The sequence below is a fragment of the Nerophis lumbriciformis genome, linkage group LG07, assembly GCF_033978685.3.
Source record: "Nerophis lumbriciformis linkage group LG07, RoL_Nlum_v2.1, whole genome shotgun sequence".
Taxonomy (NCBI): domain Eukaryota; kingdom Metazoa; phylum Chordata; class Actinopteri; order Syngnathiformes; family Syngnathidae; genus Nerophis; species Nerophis lumbriciformis.
The window spans coordinates 14,254,495-14,278,720 of NC_084554.2; the positions used below are offsets into that span (position 1 = coordinate 14,254,495).

Sequence of the window (24,226 nt, forward strand, 5' to 3'; positions counted from 1 at the left end):
TTCATCACTCCAAGCAACCTTTGTAAGTTTTACAATATAACTAAAACAAGTCTTACTGACTACACCGTCCCATGTGTGATGTCTGTAGGAGTGTTTTCATCCATATTTGTACGTGCTATCGTAATGTAATGAAGCTAGCGTCGTTAGCATTAGCTAATATACTAACACGTTTCCAAATGTCTGTGTTAGTATTATTAACTTTAAGTGGCATTCTTTTTGTGTTGTTTCAGTTTCACACATTACTCAGTAAATTCACCAAAACGTCACCGTGGAGTTACTGAGTCCGTTTAGCTGAATGGAGAGCTAGCTTCTGCAGCTTGTGAGGCCATGACGATTACTTCTGTTTTGTTTGATCAGCCGTTTTACTGCCGTGTTACAAGTACCGTTTGGAAACAAAAGAGGTATCTAAATAAACAAATACAAAATCTTTCTGCGTAAATAACTCATTTCACAACGTTAATAGGCTAATATATGGAGAAACAATTTTTTTTAGTGCGTGCGGCTTATAAACTGGTGCGCTCTATAGTCCGGAAAATACGTATAGGCTAATAAAAAAGCGACAAGATATATATTTAAAGACACATCTTTGTGTTTTTATTTGCTACTACAAACCCCGTTTCCATATGAGTTGGGAAATTGTGTTAGATGTAAATATAAACGGAATACAATGATTTGCAAATCATTTTCAACCCATATTCAGTTGAATATGCTACAAAGACAACATATTTGATGTTCAAACTGATAAAAAAAAAATATTTTCGCAAATAATCATTAACTTTAGAATTTGATGCCAGCAACACGTGACAAAGAAGTTGGGAACGGTGGCAATAAATACTGATCAAGTTGAGGAATGCTCATCAAACACTTATTTGGAACATCCCACAGGTGAACAGGCAAATTGGGAACAGGTGGGTGCCATGATTGGGTATAAAAGTAGATTCCATGAAATGCTCAGTCATTCACAAACAAGGATGGGGCGAGGGTCACCACTTTGTCAACAAATGCGTGAGCAAATTGTTGAACAGTTTAAGAAAAACCTTTCTCAAACAATTGCAAGGAATTTAGGGATTTCACCATCTACGGTCCGTAATATCATCAAAGGGTTCAGAGAATCTGGAGAAATCACTGCACGTAAGCAGCTAAGCCCGTGACCTTCGATCCCTCAGGCTGTACTGCATCAACAAGCGACATCAGTGTGTAAAGGATATCACCACATGGGCTCAGGAACACTTCAGAAACCCACTGTCATTAACTACAGTTGGTCGTTACACCTGTAAGTGCAAGTTAAAACTCTCCTATGCAAGGCAAAAACTGTTTATCAACAACACCCAGAAACGCCGTCGGCTTCGCTGGGCCAAGCTCATCTAAGATGGACTGACACAAAGTGGAAAAGTGTTCTGTGGTCTGACAAGTCCACATTTCAAATTGTTTTTGGAAACTTTGGACGTCGTGTCCTCCGGACCAAAGAGGACAAGTACCATCCGGGTTGTTATAGGCGCAAAGTTGAAAAGCCAGCATCTGTGATGGTATGGGGGTGTATTAGTGCCCAAGACATGGGTAACTTACACATCTGTGAAGGCGCCATTAATGCTGAAAGGTACATACAAGTTTTGGAGCAACATATGTTGCCATCCAAGCAACGTTACCATGGACGCCCCTGCTTATTTCAGCAAGACAAAGCCAAGCCACGTGTTACATCAACGTGGCTTCATAGTAAATGAGTGCAAGACTAGACTGGCCTGCCTGTAGTCCAGACCTGTCTCCCATTGAAAATGTGTGGCGCATTATGAAGCCTAAAATACCACAACGGAGACCCCCGGACTGTTGAACAACTTAAGCTGTACATGAAACAAGAATGGGAAAGAATTCCACCTGAGAAGCTTAAAAAATGTGTCTCCTCAGTTCCCAAACGTTTACTGAGTGTTGTTAAAAGGAAAGGCCATGTAACACAGTGGTGAACATGCCCTTTCCCAACTACTTTGGCACGTGTTGCAGCCATGAAATTCTAAGTTAATTATTATTTGCAAAAAAAAAAAAAAGTTTATGAGTTTGAACATCAAATATTTTGTCTTTGTAGTGCATTCAATTGAATATGGGTTGAAAAGGATTTGCAAATCATTGTATTCCGTTTATATTTCCATCTAACACAATTTCCCAACTCATATGGAAACGGGGTTTGTAGTACGAAGATGTGCATTTAATGGCCACTCCCTGTGCTTGTGGATCTCTGCTCTCATTCCGCTCTACTTTCGTTCCCGCTCGGATTTGATTAGCGAATAAATACAATAATAAATATACCTCTTTTTAACTTTAAATATGTACCTCTACTTGCTAAATATAGCGACAAATTCCCAAAAAAGTGCATCACAGACCATTTCTACTACATCTTATTCTCTGGCAAACCAGGCACGTAAACCAGGTGTGTTTTTGCAGTGGCAACCTGCGCGCACACCTGATACTCATTTCCTTCTGACTACTTAAGCTCTCCAGTCCTTTCACCCCCGGCGCCAGTAGATTTCCTGATGGTTCACCCTTCCAGTCGAGTACATCTTCTCTGCTCTGGCTCCACTCACGCTTCTCGTCGCCTGTGGCTTAGTTTTGGCGTTGTGGTCGTAGTGTTAAAGGGGAACATTATCACCAGACCTATGTAAGCGTCAATATATACCTTGATGTTGCAGAAAAAAGACCATATATTTTTTTAACCGATTTCCGAACTGTAAATGGGTGAATTTTGGCGAATTAAACGCCTTTCTAATATTCGCTCTCGGAGCAATCCGCCATTTTCTCAAACACCGAGTCAAATCAGCTCTGTTATTTTCCGTTTTTTCGACTGTTTTCCGTACCTTGGAGACATCATGCCTCGTCGGTGTGTTGTCGGAGGGTGTAACAACACGAACAGGGACGGATTCAAGTTGCACCAGTGGCCCAAAGATGCGAAAGTGGCAAGAAATTGGACGTTTGTTCCGCACACTTTACCGACGAAAGCTATGCTACGACAGAGATGGCAAGAATGTGTGGATATCCTGCGACACTCAAAGCAGATGCATTTCCAACGATAAAGTCAAAGAAATCTGCCGCCAGACCCCCATTGAATCTGCCGGAGTGTGTGAGCAATTCAGGGACAAAGGACCTCGTTAGCACGGCAAGCAATGGCGGCAGTTTGTTCCCGCAGACGAGCGAGCTAAACCCCCTGGATGTCTTGGCTCACACCGTCAAGAGAAGAATATCGACCCTAGCTTCCCTGGCCTGCTGACATCAACTCCAAAACTGGACAGATCAGCTTTCAGGCAAAGAGCGTGGATGAGGGTATGTCTACAGAATATATTAATTGATGAAAATTGGGCTGTCTGCACTCTCAAAGTGCATGTTGTTGCCAAATGTATTTCATATGCTGTAAACCTAGTTCATAGTTGTTAGTTTCCTTTAATGCCAAACAAACACATACCAATCGTTGGTTAGAAGGCGATCGCCAAATTCGTCCTCACTTTCTCCCGTGTCGCTGGCTGTCGTGTCGTTTTCGTCGGTTTCGCTTGCATACGGTTCAAACCGATATGGCTCAATAGCTTCAGTTTCTTCTTCAATTTCGTTTTCGCTACCTGCCTCCACACTACAACCATCCGTTTCAATACATGCGTAATCTGTTGAATCGCTTAAGCCGCTGAAATCCGAGTCTGAATCCGAGCTAATGTCGCTATAGCTTGCTGTTCTTTCCGCCATGTTTGTTTGTGTTGGCTTCACTATGTGACGTCACCGGAAAATGGACGGGTGTTTATAACGATGGTTAAAATTAGGCACTTTGAAGCTTTTTTTAGGGATATTGCGTGATGGGTAAAATTTTGAAAATAACTTCGAAAAATAAAATAAGCCATTGGGAACTGATTTTTAATGGTTTTAACCCTTCTGAAATTGTGATAATGTTCCCCTTTAACTGTAACTTCTTCACACCTTATCTGCGCTATTTATGTTCCTCGCATCCTTAGTTCTTTTTTCCTCACTCCTTTATGAGTGCTCTTTTTCTTTCTTCCGTTAACATTTGTTTACGAGCAATGGCGAACCGGGGAGCAACTACATGGAAATACTCGATAATTTTTTAAGACAGCAAGCACCAAGGGAAAAGTGTATGTGGTACTGAAGATACTAAAAAAAGCAGGTATCGACGCATTTTTTTGCGTATTGGTATCGACTTGGTATCGAAGTATCGCTACTTTCTACAACCGTAATTGAATAGAGTGGCCCACTAGCATGAACGTGTCATAAGAACATTCTCTGCGTGTTGAACACCCTAAGCTTGGTCATGAAGTTAAAATAGACAAAGGCCAGGCACACCAGCAGGTTCTTCATGGGGTAGAGGAGCGGCGTGACCAGGCCGAAGAAGGCCAGCAGGCCCACGCGTACAAAGAGGAAGGGCAAGTCTTGCAGGGCCACACCAAGAGAAGATAGCGAGGGGTTGTGGGGCACCAGCACCACGCGCAGACACGAAAGGTAGCACAAGATGTAAATAGGACACACCCAGGCCGAGTAAAAGACCAGCGGGTGAGTCGCGACCCTCGTCATCTCCACCGTGTCCATCCAGAAAAGAAAACTGTCCACAAACACGTCGGCTCGAGCGTCGCTGGCGTACAGGAAGCGCAAAGGGCCCGTGTGGGCTGCCTCCGAGTCGTGGACAGTCAACAATCTCCTGCCGTTCACAGCCATCCCTGGGGCCGTGCCATTGGTCTCTGGCCTGAGAGCTGCGCCGTTCTGACTTCGGTCTCCCGGTTGGCCGGGTCCCACCGTCACAGGGGGCGTGCCAATGGCCTGGCGAGGCACAGCCGGCCCGGGCACGTTTGGTCCGGGCGCTGCCGGCCCGGGCACCAAGGGAGTGACCGGCGTGATCTGTTCCACGTGCGTGAGGATCGAAGAGGGAATGTCGGCGTCTCTTTCCAAGGGACGGTCTACATGTGCAGTGGAGAAGAAACACAAGTTATTACATATCCTCAATTCAATCATTTTTAACATACAGTGATACCTCCGTTTTTTGGTAGTCATCTGCTCCAGAAACCGAATAGTACAAAAAAATAATATTTTTTTCAATGATGTTTCATTTTTATCTTGATTCCCAAAAGTCTACAAATATGAGTACGAATCAAAATCACCTTTCAAATCGTTCCGTTTCAAGCTCTTTGTTTAATGCAGCTCGTTAGACATTGCAAAGCCGATGTTTGGCGGGAAGAGGTCAGCATTAATGCCATCAAACAGGAACAAAAGGAACAATACTCCCCATGCGTCACCTTCGATGACCCGTGCACTTTTGTGTGGACTAATGAGTCCATTCAGCACTTTGTTAGCAGAAACAAACGCCTCCTCATTTCCTAAGCGACACAAATAGTTGGGAACACATAGATACTTGCTACTGTATCTACTCCATGTATGTATGCATGTATGTACAGTATGTACCTATGTATGCATGTATGTACGTACGTACGTATGATGACTTATGTATGTATGTACGTACGTACGTACGTACGTACGTACGTACATATGTTGACTTATGTATCTATGTATGCATGTACGTATGTTGACTTATGTATGTATGTATGTATGTATGTATGTATGTATGTTGACTTATGTATGTATGTACATATGTTGACTTATGTATGTATGTATGTATGTATGTACGTACGTATGTTGACTTATTTATCTATGTATGTATGTACGTATGTTGACTTATGTATGTATGTATGTATGCATGTATGTATGTGCATATGTATGTATGTATGTATGTACGTACGTACGTATGTTGACTTATTTATCTATGTATGTATGTACGTATGTTGACTTATGTATGTATGTATGCATGCATGTACGTATGTTGACTTATGTATGTATGTATGTATGAATGCATGTATGTCCAGTATGAATGTATGTATGTATGTATGTATGCATGTATGTATGTGCATATGTACTGATTGTATGTATGTATATATGTACAGTATGTGTGTGTGTGTGTATGAATGCATGCAGTAAATTTATGCACTGTATGTATGTGTGTATGTACTGAATGTATTTATGTATGTATGTATGTTGTATGTACAGTGTGTGCATATGTACTGAATGTATGTATGTATGTATGTGTGTATGTATGTACGTATGTTGACTTATGTATGTATGTATGCATGTACGTATGTTGACTTATGTATGTATGTATGCATGTATGTACAGTATGAATGTATGTATGTATGTATGCATGTATGTATGTGCATATGTACTGAATGTATGTATGTATGTATATATGTACAGTATGTGTGTGTGTGTGTGTGTGTGTGTGTGTGTATGAATGCATGCAGTAAATTTATGCACTGTATGTATGTGTGTATGTACTGAATGTATGTATGTATGTATGCATGTACAGTGTGTGCATATGTACTGAATGTATGTATGTATGTGTGTATGTACGTACGTACGTACGTACGTACGTATGTTGACTTATGCATGTATGTATGTATGTACGTATGTTGACTTATGTATGTATGTATGCAAGTATATACAGTATGTATGTATGTATGTGCATATGTATTGAATGTATGTATGTACAGTATGTGTGTGTATGTATGCATGTAGTAAATGTATGCACTGTATGTACAGTATGTGTGTATGTACTGAATGTGCATATGTATGTATGCATGTTGTATGCATGTATGTATGTACAGTATGCTCATATGTACTGAATGTATGTATGTATGTGTGTGTATGTACGTACGTATGTTGACTTATGTACAGTATTATGTATGTATGTATGTATGGATGCATGTACTGTATGTATGTATGCATGTACTGTATGTATGTATGTATGGATGCATGTACTGTATGTATGTGTGTATGCAGTAAATGTATGTATGTGTGTATGTATGTACTGAATGTATGTAAGCATGTATGTATGTACTGAATGGATGTATGTGTGTATGTATGTACTGAATGTATGTATGCATGTATGTATGTATGTGCATATGAACTGAATGTATGTATGTATGTATGTATGTGTGTGTGTGTAGTAAATGTATGCACTGTATGTATGTGTGTATGTACTGAATGTACGTATGTATGTACAGTATGTATGCATGTGCATATGTACTGAATATATGTATGTATGTATGTATGTATGTATGTATGTATGTATGTATGCATGTATGCATGTATGTCTGTACTGTATGTAAAGTATGTAAGTATGAATTTATTGAAGGGTAGAGTCCAGACTAAGAGTGATCCCGAAGACCTCAACGGTGGAGCAGGCAGAAGATGGTAGCAGTGAGAAGCACCACAATGGCTGTAAAAGCGGACGAAGGCTAAGGGAGCACACCCTGACAGAAAAGCAAGCTGGTGGCAGCAAGCTTTGAGGCGGTTTCCCAAAAACCTGGATTCCGGCAGCTTCCTGCAGTTGTAAGAAGATGCCGGTCGTCTAGGGTCTCCCTTGCCACTGGAACGATCTTCTTACAATCAAGGTAGTGGCGTTGGGAAAAGCGCACCCCTCATGCCACTCTAAAAACCATCATTGCGCAGGTATCTTCTTTACCTGAGTCTCCGACCTCAAAAGTCTGACGGCGATGGAGCGTCCAGTAACGGGGGCAGGTTTGAATGAGCTGGAAGCTCTTAGCTGGAACTCTACACGTCAGCGGCACAGGACAACGGTCGTTAGCAGCTGGGATTGAGTGGCAGCTGCTTCCGGCAGACTCCTGTGCGTCTGGGCAGCCCCTATTTAGGGACCGCACTGCTCACCCCAATTGGGGAAAGGCCTAGAAAAGGTGGCCTAAAGATTGCCCACTCAACACAGTACCCGGGCAGGAAACCGCACCTGTCGGGACATTCCATTACGCGGTCGAAATACAAAGATTATACCATTTAGAATTGCAGCATGGAACATAAGGACACTCCTGGATGCCAGTCCGGACAGACCACAGCGCAGAACAGCACTTGTTGCCAGCGAGCTAAAGCGCTACAATGTGGATGTGGCAGCACTCAGTGAGACCCGATTTCTCGAGGAAGGCTCACTCAATGAAGTAGGAGAGGGTTATACATTCTTTTGGAAAGGATACCCCATGGGCGGACCACACCTTCACGGAGTTGGTTTTGCAATCAAGAACAGCCTTCTGCTCAAGCTCACAGAATCACCAGTGGGTGTCAGTGAAAGGCTCATGACTCTTCGCATCCCCCTTGCAAAATGCAGACATGTCACTTTGATAAGTGCCTATGCACCAACTCTGCCATCCAATGATGAAGAGAAGGACTGCTTCTACCAGGCACTCGATGACATCCTCAGTCACATCCCGAGGAGTGACAAAATCATGCTGCTTGGTGATTTTAATGCAAGAGTCGGAAAGAACACGCAAAACTGGAATGGTGTGATCGGCGCCCACGGCATTGGAAAAATCAACCCCAATGGCATGAGACTCCTTAGTCTCTGTGCGGAACACGATCTTACCATCACAAACACCATCTTCCAACAAAAGAACAAATATAAGGCATCCTGGATGCATCCCAGATCCAAACACTGGCACCTGATCGACTATGCGATCGTGAGGAGGGCTGACATCAAGGACGTGCTCATTACAAGAGCTATGCGAGGGGCAGACTGCTGGACCGACCACCGCATGATTCTGACAAAGGTCAGAATGCATGTTCGGCCCCTAACACGTCACGGTGCACCAAAGAGGAAAGCACTCAACTGTGCCAGACTCTCCAGCAGCGACACCCGTGACAACTTCCGTCGCTCCCTAGCTGAGAAGCTGGCAGACATTGAGTCGCTGATCACCTCAGACTCTGGGATGGATGAGAAGTGGGCCTCCCTATCCACCATCCTCTTTGACACTGCAGCCCAAGTCATTGGTTTCAAATCCAAGAAACACCAGGACTGGTTTGACCAGAATGCTGGAGAGATCTCCACCCTCCTGTACAGAATGCACAAGGCACACAGAGCCACCCTGAACAACCCACAATCCCAATTCCATAAAAAACAATGGCAAACCCTTCGTTCTGAGGCCCAAACAACTCTCAGAAAACTGCAAGATGAGTGGTGGATCTCAAAGGCCAATGAAATCCAGTCTCACGCTGATAGAAATGATATGCACAGTTTCTATGATGCAGTGAAAACCATCTACGGCCCCAGAAACTGCTCCCTGGCACCTGTTAGATCTGCTGATGGAACATCTTTGATCAAGGATCAGGCTATGATAGTGGAGCGGTGGGCTGAGCATTTTAAAACCGTGCTCAACCAGCCCACCCCAGTGGACCCAACTGTCCTTGCAGAGCTCCCTGAACATCCTAGCTTGCCAGATCTCGACCTCCCCCCAACCTTCAAAGAAATCCTGCATGCAGTCAAAACCCTGAAAAACAATAAATCCCCTGGACCTGACAGCATCCCGGCTGAACTTCTCAAGGAAGGAGGCTACCTCTGTACACGGACACTGCATCTCTACATTTCAGAGGTGTGGAGACGAGAGTGTGTCCCGCAACAGTGGAAAGATGCCAACATTGTGACCATCTACAAGAACAAAGGAGACAAATCCATCTGCTCCAATAGTAGGGGTATCTCTCTGTTGGCCGTTGCTGGAAAGGTCCTTGCCAAGGTCATGCTCCGCAGACTCATCCCCGCAATATCAGAACGGGTCACCCCAGAGTCGCAGTGTGGTTTTCGGAAGGACAGGGGGACAGTTGACATGATCTTTGTGACACGTCAGCTCCAAGAGAAATGCCGGGAGCAGCACAAGGACTTGTACATTGCCTTTGTCGACCTTTCAAAGGCATTTGACACAGTGAGCAGGGACCTACTGTGGCAAGTCCTGAAGAGATTTGGGTGTCCACCCAAGTTTCTCACCATCCTTGCACAGTTCCATTCTGGGATGATGGCCCGAGTGGTAGTGGGAAGACACAACTCAGAGCCCTTTGGTGTGAAAACTGGAGTGAGGCAGGGCTGTGTGCTGGCTCCAGTTCTCTTCAACATCTTCCTCGTCTGTGTCACAACACTGCTACGTAGGGGGATGGAGGAGCAGGCTGGAGTTACCATAGACTTCAGGCTTGATGGTAGCCTGTTTAACATCAGGAGGCTACAGGCAACTACCAAACTGACCTCGGAGACCATCATTGAGCTGCAATATGCCGATGACTGTGCCCTGGTTTCCCATACACCAGAGGCTCTGCAAAACATCCTCTCGGCAGCTGTAACTGCATATACCAGAATGGGACTGACGATCAACACCCAGAAGACAGAGGTACTTTGTCAGTCCAGTGCTGACCTCCCACAAAACCCCACAATAACCCTCACAGCAGCAGGGCAACAGCTGCTCACAGTGCCCACCTTCAAATACCTGGGGAGCATAATGTCTGACACCTGCTCAATGGATGACGAGATCCAGAACCGCCTCAAGCAAGCATCAGCATCTTTTGGTCGTCTAAGGAGAAGGGTTTTTCAGAACAGTAACCTCAAACTCCACACCAAAGTGCTGGTCTACAGAGCAGTATGCATCACTGCATTACTGTACGGATGTGAGGCATGGACTATCTACAGCCGCCATCTGAGAAGCCTGGAGACCTTCCATGTAAGATGTCTGCAGAAGATCCTTGGCATCACATGGAAGGACAGAGTGCCGCACACAGAAGTGCTGGAGAGGGCAGGTAGCTGCAGCGTGGAATCCATCATGACCCAACATCAACTCAGGTGGTTGGGGCATGTCATCCGAATGCCCAGCCATAGACTCCCACGCAGAATCCTCTATGGTCAGTTACACCTAGGCCAACGCAGTGCTGGTGGGCAGAAGAAGCGGTTCAAAGACCAAATGAAGACCACACTGAAGAGATGCCAGATCAACCCCTCTTCACTGGAGGAACTTGCTTCCTGCCGAGACCTCTGGCGCTCCCACTCCTCACAAGGAGTGGATTATATTGAGGAACAGCGCACACAACACCGTGCAGCAAAACGCGTGAAGAGGCATGCTCGCCAAGCCACCCCTGCTCCCCCCAGCACCTCCTTCACATGCCCGGTCTGTAACCGCATCTGTAGATCCAGGATCGGACTTTTCAAACATCAGCAGACTCATAAATAAAAGAAGATGGTCATCATCGAATCGATGGACAACCATAAGCAAGTAAGTAAGTGTGTGTGTAGTAAATGTATGCACTGTATGTATGTGTGTATGTACTGAATGTACGTATGTATGTACAGTATGTATGCATGTGCATATGTACTGAATATATGTATGTATGTATGTATGTATGTATGTATGTATGTATGTATGCATGTATGCATGTATGTCTGTACTGTATGTAAAGTATGTAAGTATGAATTTATTGAAGTTGTCAGAATTATTTCATATCACATTCACAGACTGGTCACAAACTCGTGGTTGGATGTGGAACCAGGAATCAGGTGTTAGGACACGCCCACTGACTTTGACAGATAAAATAAATTCATGAAGTGCTGAAACACAGGTTAATTAAATAAATCAATAATTAAAATTATTTATTAAATCATGAAATAATTAAACTATTATCAAGCTGATTAGTTAAATACTGCAGTTAGTTATTACATAGTTAACATTTAATTAATTAATGACACATTTGATAACATATTTGTGTATTTAATTACAATTTTGATTAATAGCACATTAAGTAATTTAAAGTTCCAACACCAACCCATTCATATCATCTAGGACAGGGGTCGGCAACCCGCGGCTCCGTCTTTGATCACTCTGATGCGGCTCAGCTGCATACTTGCCGACCCTCCCAATTTTCCCGGGAGATTTCCGGATTTCGGTGCCTCTCGCAGAAAACTCCTGGGATTAATTTTCTTCGATTTTCACCCTTACAATAATAAGGGCGTGTCATGATTGTACGACATTTAGCACCCTCTACAATTTGTACAAACAACATACAAGCCCAGTCTTTTGATGTACGCATTTTCTACTTGCACACGTAAGTGACAGCAAGGCATACTTGGTCAACAGCCACACAGGTTACACTGACGGTGGCCATATAAAATAACTTTAACATTCTTACTAATAATGCGCCACACTTTGAACCAAAACCAAACAAGAATGACAAACACATTTCGGGAGAACATCTGCACCTTAACACAACATAAACACAACATAACAAATACCCAGAATCCCATGCAGCCCTGACTCTTCCGGGCTACATTATACACCCCTGCTACCACCAAACCCTGCCCCCACCCCAACCCTGCTCCCCCACACATCTGCCCCCCCCCCCCCCCCCCCCCCAACCCCCTCCGTGCGTCGGTTGATGTGGGCGGGGTTTGGTAGCGGGGTGTATAATGTAGCCCGGAAGAGTCAGGGCTGCATGGGATTCTGGGTATTTGTTCTGTTGTGTTTATGTTGTGTTAAGGTGCAGATGTTCTCCGGAAATGTGTTTGTCATTCTTGTTTGGTGTGGGTTCACAGTGTGGCGCATTATTAGTAAGAGTGTTAAAGTTTATACCGCCACCGTCAGTGTAACCTGTGTGGTTGTTGACTAAGTATGCCTTGCTGTCAATAACGTGAGCAAGCAGATGTCCAATACCAGTAAGGCTGTGCCGGCACGATGGTTGTAGTGGACGCTATAAGCTATACTATCGCGGCACGTTCGAGAGAATAGTTGTCTTGAATTTCGTAGTACGCTGAAACATTGGTAGGTTGACAAGTATGTCGCTGTCAAGCGCCATTCATACAAAGCTCGAAACCCTTGGTTTATACATAGCACAAAGCAAAAATAAAACTTTGTATGCAGTGTCATTTAATTTTAAATTTTAAAAGAATTTTGTGGCTCCCATTGATTTCTTTGATTTGTGAAACTGGTCAAAATGGCTCTTTGACTGGTAAAGGTTGCCGACCCCTGATCTAGGACAATTGTGCTGGTATCAATATTTTCAAAAATTCCCGGTTTTCCCGAGATTCACACATTTCCAGGGAATTCCCATTCAAAAGAATGGACGTATTCATAGTTTGACAATGCCATAAACTCTCAACATTTTTCGCATTTTTAAATCCGATTCCGACCTTTCAACCATCCACCCACACTAGTCTTACGATATATCGAATGCAACACATGTTTTCCCTTACCCAAAATTCCTGGTTTTCTGGTCATTTTCCCGCCCATTGACAATGAATGGGAAATATACAATCGACTGCGTATCCACATTTCTCATCCGATTCGAACCGTTCCAACATCCAAACACTCCACACACCCTGGACATTCAAGCATATCATTTCCGCTCCCGCGTACAGGCGGTTCAGCAGCTTGCGCACATAGGGCATTCACATGCAATTCCTACCAGAATTGCACATTCTGGTTACTTCTGTCTTGGAGTCTTTATATGTGTAAGTAATATGCAACTATAATTATTTGATACTTGTTTATGTTGACCAATGTGCTGTTTTATACTGCAATATTGTTCAATGACGTATTTCTAGCTTGTGTGCTATTGTGTACTTAGCTGTTGTATAGCTGCTAACTCCATGTAGCCAATAGCCTATCATGTTTACCTTTTGTAAACGGCTTCACTAAAACACGAGAACCTGACTCTGGTTCGATCCCCGGGGCGAAGTAGGTGAGCTTACCCTGGCCTGTCAGTCTGCAGTGGCGTATTCTTTCCACAACGTCGATACAGATGAGAGAGAAGAGGATTAGAGACACGGGGAGCTCCGTGAACGTGTCGTGTTTGATACCGTTATTGATCTGAACCTGCAAACAAAACATCACACTTTGTCATCTCAGTATAGCAACACACGCCTGTACCTAAATATTGTGTCTGCTGCTGAGTGTAGGTCAGGTCTGGTAATTATTTTGCCTCGGGGGGCCAAATTAAGAGAAAGAAATGTGTCTGGGGGCCGGCATATCTATTTTTAGGAACACTAATACAAAACTTCACAATAATGTCTGATTGAAAGTAGAGATGTCGATAAATGCTTTAAAATGTAATATCGGAAATTATTGGTATCGGTTTCAAAATCATCAGTATCTGTTTCAAAAAGTAAAATGTATGACTTTTTAAAACGCCGCTGTGTACACGGACGTAGGGAGAAGTACAGTGTGCCAATAAACCTTAAAGGCACTGCCTTTGCGTGCCGGCCCAGTCACATAATATCTACAGCTTTTCACACACACAAGTGAATGCCAAGCATACTTGGTCAACAGCCATACAGGTCACACTGAGGGTGGCCGTATAAACAACTTTAACACTGTTACAAATATGCGCCACACTGTGAACCCACACCAAACAAGAATGACAAACAAATTTTGGGAGAACATCCGCACCGTAACACAACATAAACACAACAGAACAAATACCCAGAACCCCTTGCAGCACTAACTCTTCCGGGACGCTACAATATACACCCCCCGCTAAACCCCCCCGACCCCCACCCACCTCAACCCCGCCCACTTTAACCTCCTCATGCTCTCTCAGGGAGAGCATGTCCCAAATTCCAAGATGCTGTTTTGAGGCGTGTAAAAAAAATAATAATGCACTTTGTGACTTCAATAATAAATATGGCAGTGCCATGTTGGCACTTTTTTCCATAACTTGAGTTGATTTATTTTGGAAAACCTTGTTACATTGTTTAATGCATCCAGCGGGGCATCACAACAAAATTAGGCATAATAAAGTGTTAATTCCACGACTGTATATATCGGTAGATATCGGAATCGGTAATTAAGAGTTGGACAATATCGGAATATCGGCAAAAAAGCCATTATCGGCCATCTCTAATTGAAAGCTAAAAACATTATGACAGACCGCATTAAAACAACGGAATAGAATTTGTATTATTTTTTTACTGAATGAGACACCCAGTATGTACATGAAAATAAAGAATGTGGGATTTACAATCTTAACTATGAACGATAAAACACTGAATATTGACAAAATATGAACGTCACTCCCCCTCTCCATCGACATATTTTACAATCAAGCAAAACCCAACGAAGAAGCAACAAACACGGTAAAAACCTCCTTCCGCGTCTGTCCCTGACACCCACATTTCAGGCTGACACTCTGTGGAAACGCACCCAACCCACACTGCTTGGTGCCTCGTCTGACTTAGATGACCATAGTAACTAGTATATCATGCAAAAGCGCAGATTCCAAACATTGAAATACTTTGTATAGTTCAAGACTTACGGTCATTTGAAAACATCACCGCACATCATAATGGCGGCTATAGTTTACATCTTAAAGATCTAAAAAATTATTTGGGAATGTCCGGCGGGCCAGATTGAAAAGCTTAACGGGCCACGGGCCTTAATTTGCCCAGGTCTGGTGTAGGTGAACACATGACTTTTAGGCCCACGTGCCTTGCAGCTCTGCAGATTTTCAAACGAGTCAGCGCTTCACAGCACAGCACGGCGATTTATGTTCAAAGAGATAAACCGGGACTAAAAGTGCAAGACTGAGCATCCAGCCAGGAAGTGAAAATGTGCCTCATGGACAGACCCTGCGACAAGGGCAGCTGGCACAGGAAGACGAGCACAGCTGCTTATCAAATGCTGCCTTCCAAAAGACTGGAAAAGGACTTCGCGAACGCAGCAGGAATTCTGCAACCCACAAATTGTTTTCACATTCCAGCTTTATACAAACATGAACATCATATTCATATTCATGCTCCTTTCCATGTCACTCAATCAGAGGCTTCTGATGCATTCACTGACAACTTCTCCTCTGTGACTTTACAGCTACTAACTGCATGGTTTATATTATTGCTATTTGTAATACTAATATCAAGCAATGTATTGTAAGTATATGTAAGTGTACTCTAGACGTATTTGTACACATACTTTAGAGCTTGTAAGTATCTTTAATTGTACTCTAGACCAGTGGTTTTCAAATGTTTTTCACTAAGTACCACCTTTAGAAAAAACTCCAAGTACCACCATAATGGCCAACATTAAAGTACAGTAGCGTAGTAACCCTAAGTATACATTAAAACAAGGCAGAGGTTTTATTTACCAAGTACTTTTAATATTTTTGCCCATTGTAACATTCCACACACCAACACAGTGCTTGAAATTTGAAAATAAAACACTGTACTTTAATCAAGTGATTCTCTTCACTGCTCTAGACATGTTGGTATGTTTAAGAGTTCTTTGGAGCATGTGAGTATTTTTAAGTGCACTCTAGAAATGTAACTATTTGAACATGTACTTGACAGCTGGTAAATATTTTCACTAGTGTACTTTGAAGAATGCAAGTATCTGTAAGTGTACTCTAGATATGTGAATATTTGCACGGGTACTTTAAAGCAGTGGTCCCCAACCTGTTTGGAACCGTCGGACCGGTCAACGCTTGAAAACTGACCCATGGGGAGGGGGGGGTTGTTATGGTATTTTTTTATTTTATTTTTTTGTCATAAAGAAATACAATCATGTGCGCTTACGGACTGTATCCCTGCAGACTGTATTGATCTATATTGATATATAATGTATAGATTGTGTTTTTTTATGTTGATTTAATAAAAAAAATTAAAAAAAATTTTTTTTTTTATTTCTTGTGCGGCCCGGTGCTAATCGGTCCACGGACCGGTACCCGCCCGCGGCCCGGTGTTTGGGGACCACTGCTTTATAGTATGTAAGAATCTAGAAGTGTATTCTTGACATGTATGTATTTGTACGGGTCTTTTAGAGCAGTGGTCCCCAACCACCGGTACCGGTCCGTGGATCGATTGGTACTGGGCCGTACAAGAAATTAAAAAAATTAAAAAATTTAGTTTTTTATGTTTTTTATTAAATCAACATAAAAAACACAAGATTCACTTACAATTAGTGCACCAACCCAAAAAACCTCCCTCCCCCATTTACACTCATTCGCACAAAAGGGTTGTTTATTTCTGTTATTAATATTTCTGGTTCCTACATTATATGTCAATATTATAGATCAATACAGTCAGCAGGGATACAGTCCGTAAGCACACATGATCGTATTTTTTTATGACAAAAAAATAAAAAATAAAAAAATTAAAAAAATACCCCCCCCCCCCTCCCAAGGTCCGTGGGACACATTTTCTAGCGTTGACCGGTCCGCAGTTACAAAAAGGTTGGGGACCACTGTTTTAGAGTGTAAGTATTTTGAAGTGTACTTTAGATATGTAAGTATTTGTATGGGTACTTTAGAGCATGTAAGCATCTTTATGTGTACTTTAGAGCAGTGATTTTCAAACTGCAGAATAAGTACCACTACTGGTAAGCGAGCTCCATCTAGCAGTACGCCAAAGAATCACTTGATTAAAGTACAGTGTTTTATTTTCCTACATTCAAACATAGTGTTACTGTTTAAACTGTGTGTAATGTTACAGTGGCCAAAACTATCAAATATACTTGTTAAATAAAACCTCAACCTTGTTTTTAATGAATACTTAGGCCTACTACGCAACTGTATTTTAATGTTGGCCATTATGGTGGTACTTGGAGAGCCAAGTGTTTTCTGAGGTGGTACTTGGTAAAAAAAAACTTTGAGAACCACTGCTTTAGAGCATGTTCATATCTTTACATGTACTCTACACATGTACATATTTATAAGGGTATTTTAGAACAAGTTAGTATATTTAAGTGTACTTTAGAGCCTGTAAGTACCTCTAAGTGTACTCTAGACATGCAAGTATATTTATATGCACTCTAGCGAATGTAAGTATCTGTAGATGTACTCTAGAGATGTAAGTATTTGTACGACTATCTCCGATTAAATAAGTATTTTCAAGTGTACTTTAAATATATAAGTATTTGTACTGGTACTTTAGAGCAGTGGTTCTCAACCTTTTTTCAGTGATGTACCCCCTGTGAACATTTTTTTAATTCAAGTACCCCCTAATCAGAGCAAAGCATTTTTGGTTGACAAAAAGAGATAAAGAATTAAAATACAGCACTATGTCATCAGTTTCTGATTTATTAAATTGTATAACAGTGCAAAATATTGCTCATTTGTAGTAGTCTTTTTTGAACTATTTGGAAAAAAAGATATACAAATTAGAGATAAATGCGTTAAAATGTATTATCGGAAATTATCGGTATCGTTTTTTTAATCATTGGTATAATTTTTTTTTTTTTTTTAAATCAACATAAAAAACACAAGATACACTTACAATTAGTGCACCAACCCAAAAGACCTCTCTCCCCCATTTACACTCATTCACACAAAAGGGTTGTTTCTTTCTGTTCTTAATATTCTGGTTCCTACATTATATATCAATATATATCAATACAGTCTGCAAGGGATACAGTCCGTAAGCACACATGATTGTGCGTGCTGCTGGTCCACTAATAGTACTAACCTTTAACAGTTAATTTTACTCATTTTCATTAATTACTAGTTTCTACGTAACTGTTTTTATATTGTTTTACTTTCTTTTTTATTCAAGAAAATGTTTTTAATTTATTTATCTTAATTTTTTATTTTTTTTTTAAAGTACCTTATCTTCACCATACCTGGTTGTCCAAATTAGGCATAATAATGTGTTAATTCCACGACTGTATATATCGGTTGATATCGATATCGGTTGATATCGGTATCTGTAATTAAAGAGTTGGACAATATCGGAATATCGGCAAAAAGCCATTATCGGACATCCCTAATAAAAATAACTAAAAACTTGTTGAAAAATAAACAAGTGATTCAATTATAAATAAAGATTTCTACACATAGAAGTAATCATCAATTTAAAGTGCCCTCTTTGGGGATAGTAATAGAGATCCATCTGGATTCATGAACTTAATTCTAAAAATTTCTTCACAAAAAAAGAAATCTTTAACATCAATATTTATGGAACATGTCCACAAAAAATCTAGCTGTCAACACTGAATATTGCATTGTTGCATTTCTTTTCACAGTTCTTTTTGACAGACATTTAAAAAAAATCTCACGTACCCCTTGGCATACCTTCAAGTACCACCAGATTCACGTGTGGTTTAAGTTCTGTTTCAGCACCCATGTTTTGTGTTTCTCGGTTGTCATGGGTGCTGATTAGTGTCACCTGCCTCTGATTAGTGTTTGGGACGCTCACCTGTTCCTGAGCACAAATCAGAGAGCTATTTAGACCTGCCTTTTCGCCTCACTCAGTCTGGTGCTTTTATTTGCTTACACGCAACAAGTCACGTCGTCTATCCTTTGTATTCCTGCTCTAAGCTTTGTGTCACCATGCGACCACGCCGTTACACTTATGCAGATCCCAAATACACAGAAACAGGTACCAATAGGCAAGGTTGGTATTGCACAATAGGTACCCTTTAAAATGAAATGTCCCCTTGTTGGTATTGAGGTATTGTGTGGCAAAATGATCGCTGTAGAACGACCACTACAAGCCCAAAATGAGTTGTTAGACTGGAATCACCCACATTAGCTTTCCATTCAGATGTAAAAAATAAAAATAGAAAATACACAAAAGGAGCATCATGTGACTACTGCTATATGTGCAGGGGGATCAAACTCATTTTAGCTTACAGGCAGCATGGAGGAAAATCTATTACCACGCAGGCCGGACTGATAAAATCATGGCATGATAATTTCAAAATAAAGACAACTTCAACATTTTTTTTTTTGTTATACTTTGGCCAAAAATAGAACAAGCACATTCTAACAATGCACATATTACAAAAAATTCTCTTGGCAAAACACTTCAAGTTAGTTAAAAATTCTGAGGAAAAAATTTCAAAAAGTTTCAAAAACACCACAAAAAACACAATGAACTTAGACTTTTCTCAGAAGATTTACAAAGCCATTAAACTTTAGTCACTTCCTGTTTAGCATTCTCATGTTGGCAGTTCACCAATAAAGACGTGTTTGGAAAAGCAATCAAGTGTTTCCTCAAATCGCCGCATTACTGAAATCCACAACTGCCACAACACATTAATTTATCATCATTCAAATATTACAAATACAAAACCCCAAAACCAGTGAAGTTGGCACGTTGTGTGAATGGTAAATAAAAACAGAATACAATGATTTGCAAATCCTTTTCAACTTATATTCAATTGAATGGACTGCAAAGACAAGATATTTAACGTTTAAACTGGGAAACTTTGTTGTTTTTTGCAAATATTAGCTCATCTCCTGAGGGATCGAAGGTCACGAGCAGGTGATTTGTCCAGATTCTCTGAACCTTTTGATATTACTGACCGTAGATGTTGAAATCCCTAAATTCCTTGCAATAGCTGGTTGACAAATGTTGTTCTTAAACTGTTCGACAATTTGCTCAAGCATTTGTTGACAAAGTGGTGACCCCCGCCCCATCCTTGTTTGTGAATGACTGAGCATTTCATGGAAGCTGCTTTTACACCCAATCATGGCACCCACCTGTTCCCAATTAACCTGTTCACCTGTGGGATGTTCCAAATAAGTGTTTGATGAGTATCCTCAACTTTCTCAGTCTTTTTTGCCACTTGTGCCAGCTTTTTTGAAACATGTTGCAGGCATCAAATTCCAAACGAGCTAATATTTGCAAAAAAATTAAGTTTCTCAGTTCAAACGTTAAGTATCTTGTATTTGCAGTCTATTCAATTGAATATAAGTTGAAAAGGATTTGCAAATGTGTATTCTGTTTTTATTTACCATTTACACAACGTGCCAACTTCACTGGTTTTGGGTTTTGTATAATACTATCAAAACAATTGCCAAAAAATGACCCTGAATAGGCAAATTAAAGGTAATATAACTACAAACTTAACAAACGTGAAAATGGTAGATTTAAGCATCAAATCTCCGGTCCAGTCATACCAAAGACTATACAAATGAAACCCATTACCTCCCTGCTTGGCACTTAGTATCAAGGGTTGGAATTGGGGGTTAAATCACCAAAAATGATTCCCGGGCACGGCCACTGCTGCTGCTTACTGCTCCCCTCACCTCCCAGGGGGTGCTCAAGGGTGATGTGTCAAATGCAGAGAATAATTCCGCCACACCTAGTGTGTGTGTGACTATCATTGGTACTTTAATTTAAAGGCCTACTGAAACCCACTACTACCGACCACGCAGTCTGATAGTTTATATATCAATGATGAAATCTTAACATTGCAACACATGCCAATACGGCCGGGTTAGCTTACTAAAGTGCAATTTTAAATTTCGCGCGAAATATCCTGCTGAAAACGTCTTGGTATGATGACGCCTGCGCGTGACGTCACAGATTGTGGAGGACATTTTGGGACAGCATGGTGGCCAGCTATTAAGTCGTCTGTTTTCATCGCAAAATTCCATGGTATTCTGGACATCTGTGTTGGTGAATCTTTTGCAATTTGTTCAATGAACAATGGAGACAGCAAAGAAGAAAGCTGTAGGTGGGAAGCGGTGTATTGCGGCCGGCTGCAGCAACACAAACACAGCCGGTGTTTCATTGTTTACATTCCCGAAAGATGACAGTCAAGCTTTACCATTGGCCTGTGGAGAACTGGGACAACAGAGACTCTTACCAGGAGGACTTTGAGTTGGATACGCAGACACGGTACCGTGAGTACGCATGCAGCTGCGGCTTCCAAACATTTGATCGCTTGCCCGTACGTGCGTGCCGCTATGTGCATGTCACGTACGTAACTTTGGGGACTTTGGGGAAATATATGTGCTGTATGAACTTTGGGGAGGTGAACGGTACTTTGGGCTGTGGGATTGAGTGTGTTGTGCAGGTGTTTGAGTTGTATTGGCGGGTTATATGGACGGGAGGGGGGAGGTGTTTGTTATGTGGGATTAATTTGTGGCATATTAAATATAAGCCTGGTTGTGTTGTGGCTAATAGAGTATATATATGTCTTGTGTTTATTTACTGTTTTAGTCATTCCCAGCTGAATATCAGGTCCCACCCGCCTCTCACAGCATCTTCCCTATCTGAATCGCTCCCACTGCTCTCTAGTCCTTCACTCTCACTTTCCTCATCCACCAATCTTTCATCCTCGCTCAAATTAATGGGGAAGTCGTCGCATTCTCGGTCCGAATCGCTCTCGCTGCTGGTGGCCATGATTGTAAACAATGTGCAGATGTGAGGAGCTCCACAACCTGTGACGTCACGTGCATATCGTCTGCTACTTCCAGTACAGGCAAAGCTTTTTTATCGACCAAAAGTTGCAAACTTTATCGTCGATGTTCTCTACTAAATCCTTTCAGCAAAAATATGGCAATATCGCGAAATGATCAAGTATGACACATAGAATGGACCTGCTATCCCGGTTTGAATAAAAAAATCGCATTTTAGTAGATTAGAACAAACAACAAATGTAGAAACACACATTTTTACAACGAGTTCAGGTGAACCAATTGGGAGCGCTGCACGGGACTCTAAATAAAAAGATGATGGCCATGTTGACTTAAGTCTTCGCACCTTACCGTTTCATTATTTTTCTCCTTTGAGTGGATAATTTACAATTAAAGAAGGTATTTTGCGTCCATTCTGCCGCCATTGTTGCCAGTCACAACACGAGCTGCCGATTGCTTGCACCTGCGCTGATTGGAGCAGCGGCAGCCAATCCAGAGGGCGCTTGAAGTCAGCTCACACGTCATCTTGAACAGTATGTCGTGAGAATTGCGACATCCAGTGGACACATTTAGAACAGCAGTTTCTTTCATTAAAAAAATACAGCTCATTTTTTATACTCGGCAAACTCATCTTGCGGGCCGGTGTCGCGCGAAATTCTGTATCCCCGAAATATTTTGTGTGTTGGAGCTGTTGAACAACTTAAGCTGTACATCAAGCAAGAATGGGAAAGAATTCCACCTGAGAAGCTTAAAAAATGTGTCTCCTCGGTTCCCAAACGTTTACTGAGTGTTGTTAAAAGGAAAGGCCATGTAACACAGTGGTGAACATGCCCTTTCCCAACTACTTTGGCACATGTTGCAGCCATGAAATTCTAAGTTAATTATTATTTGCAAAAAAAAATAAAAAATTTATGAGTTTGAACATCAAATATGTTGTCTTTGTAGCATATTCAACTGAATATGGGTTGAAAAGGATTTGTATTCCGTTTATATTTACATCTAACACAATTTCCCAACTCATATGGAAACGGGGTTTGTAGAATAGAGTAAGTGTACCTGAGAGCTGGCGATGAGGAAGGCGAAGCAGGGTAAGGTGGACATGATGACGTAGACGAGGGCAATGGGCCTCCTGAGAGACAAATGAGCATGGAGGCGGTGAGGAAGGACATGGCTCCGCCCCCCCCCTGGCCCTCACTCACCACTTCTTCCTGCCAAGGAGCATCTTGTTCTTGACAAACAGCAAGTACTTGAGCGGCGCCCACACCAGCAGGGCGGTGGACATGACGTAGGCGATGGACGAGGTCACGATCAGCCAGTAGGCCACATCGTCGTCGCCGGGGGGGCGCGCCGACCTTTTGACCTTGGCCACGATGACGGCGAACCTCTGCATGACGATGAAGAGCGGCACGCACAGGCTGGCGAACTGCAGCACCTCGCACACGGCAAACTTGACGGTTCTCCCCGAGCCCATGCTGAGCCCAGGCTGAGGCCCGGCCGGGTGGAGACCGCCGCTGGCATGTTCCATGCGGCACGCTTACGCTGCAGTCGCCATTGTGTCGGCTAACAAAGCTGCGTGACGTCACAATCTGGCCACCATAATAACAACCCTTGAAATATGCATTTAAACATTGCCATCTAGTGGACAAACTGCAACACTACAGACAAAACCCTTTTAACACTTTGAATGAGTCCAAAGTGACTACAGGTAAAAAAAAAATTTTGAGTGTGGTTATCACGTGACAGTCACGTGACTAGTCCGGACGGCGTTGCCAGATGGCAAATGACAAAGTATCATACCGAAAGCTTAAAATTGGCGTAGTTTTTTGGGACAGTCACGTGACTAGTCCGGACGGCGTTGCCAGATGGCAAATGACAAAGTATCATACCAGAAGCTTAAAATTGGCATATTTTTTTGACAGTCACGGGACTAATCCGGACGGCGTAGCCAGATGGCAAATGACAAAGTATCATACCAGAAGTTTAAAATTGGCATATTTTTTTGACAGTCACGTGACCAGTCCGGACGGCGTTGCCAGATGGCAAATGACAAAGTATCATACCAGAAGCTTAAAATTGGCTTCTTTTTTTGGGGGGGGGGGGGCAGTCACGTGACTAGTCCGGACAGCGTTGCCAGATGGCAAATGACAAAGTATCATACTAGTATGATACTTTGTCATTTGAAAAAGAAGTACATTTTAAGCTTCTAGTTAAACTAGAAGCTTAAAATGTACTTCCTTTTTTTTGACAGTCACGTGACTAG

At 42.1% G+C, this 24,226-nt stretch overlaps 1 protein-coding gene across 1 annotated transcript; it reads right to left on the reverse strand.

Annotated features, from left to right (window-relative positions):
• Positions 1-3,376: 3,376 nt before the first annotated feature.
• Positions 3,377-23,490, reverse strand: LOC133609807 (transmembrane protein 236-like). Its single transcript, XM_061965773.2, has 4 exons — positions 23,166-23,490; positions 23,023-23,095; positions 13,583-13,706; positions 3,377-4,934 (listed from the first exon to the last, which is right to left on the reverse strand). The coding sequence occupies exons 1-4, from the start codon at positions 23,435-23,437 to the stop codon at positions 4,252-4,254; spliced, it is 1,152 nt and encodes a 383-aa protein (XP_061821757.1). The 5' UTR covers positions 23,438-23,490; the 3' UTR covers positions 3,377-4,251.
• Between the last annotated feature and the right edge of the window lie 736 nt (positions 23,491-24,226).

Coding starts and splice junctions, on each gene's coding strand:
- LOC133609807 (XM_061965773.2), bottom strand. CDS start 23,437: ATGGGCTCGGGGAGAACCGTCAAGTTTGCCGTGTGCGAGGTGCTGCAG. Junction 23,096..23,165: donor CTCCTTGGCAGGAAGAAGTG/GTGAGTGAGGGC, acceptor TTTGTCTCTCAG/GAGGCCCATTGCCCTCGTCT. Junction 13,707..23,022: donor TCCTCATCGCCAGCTCTCAG/GTACACTTACTC, acceptor TTTTGTTTGCAG/GTTCAGATCAATAACGGTAT.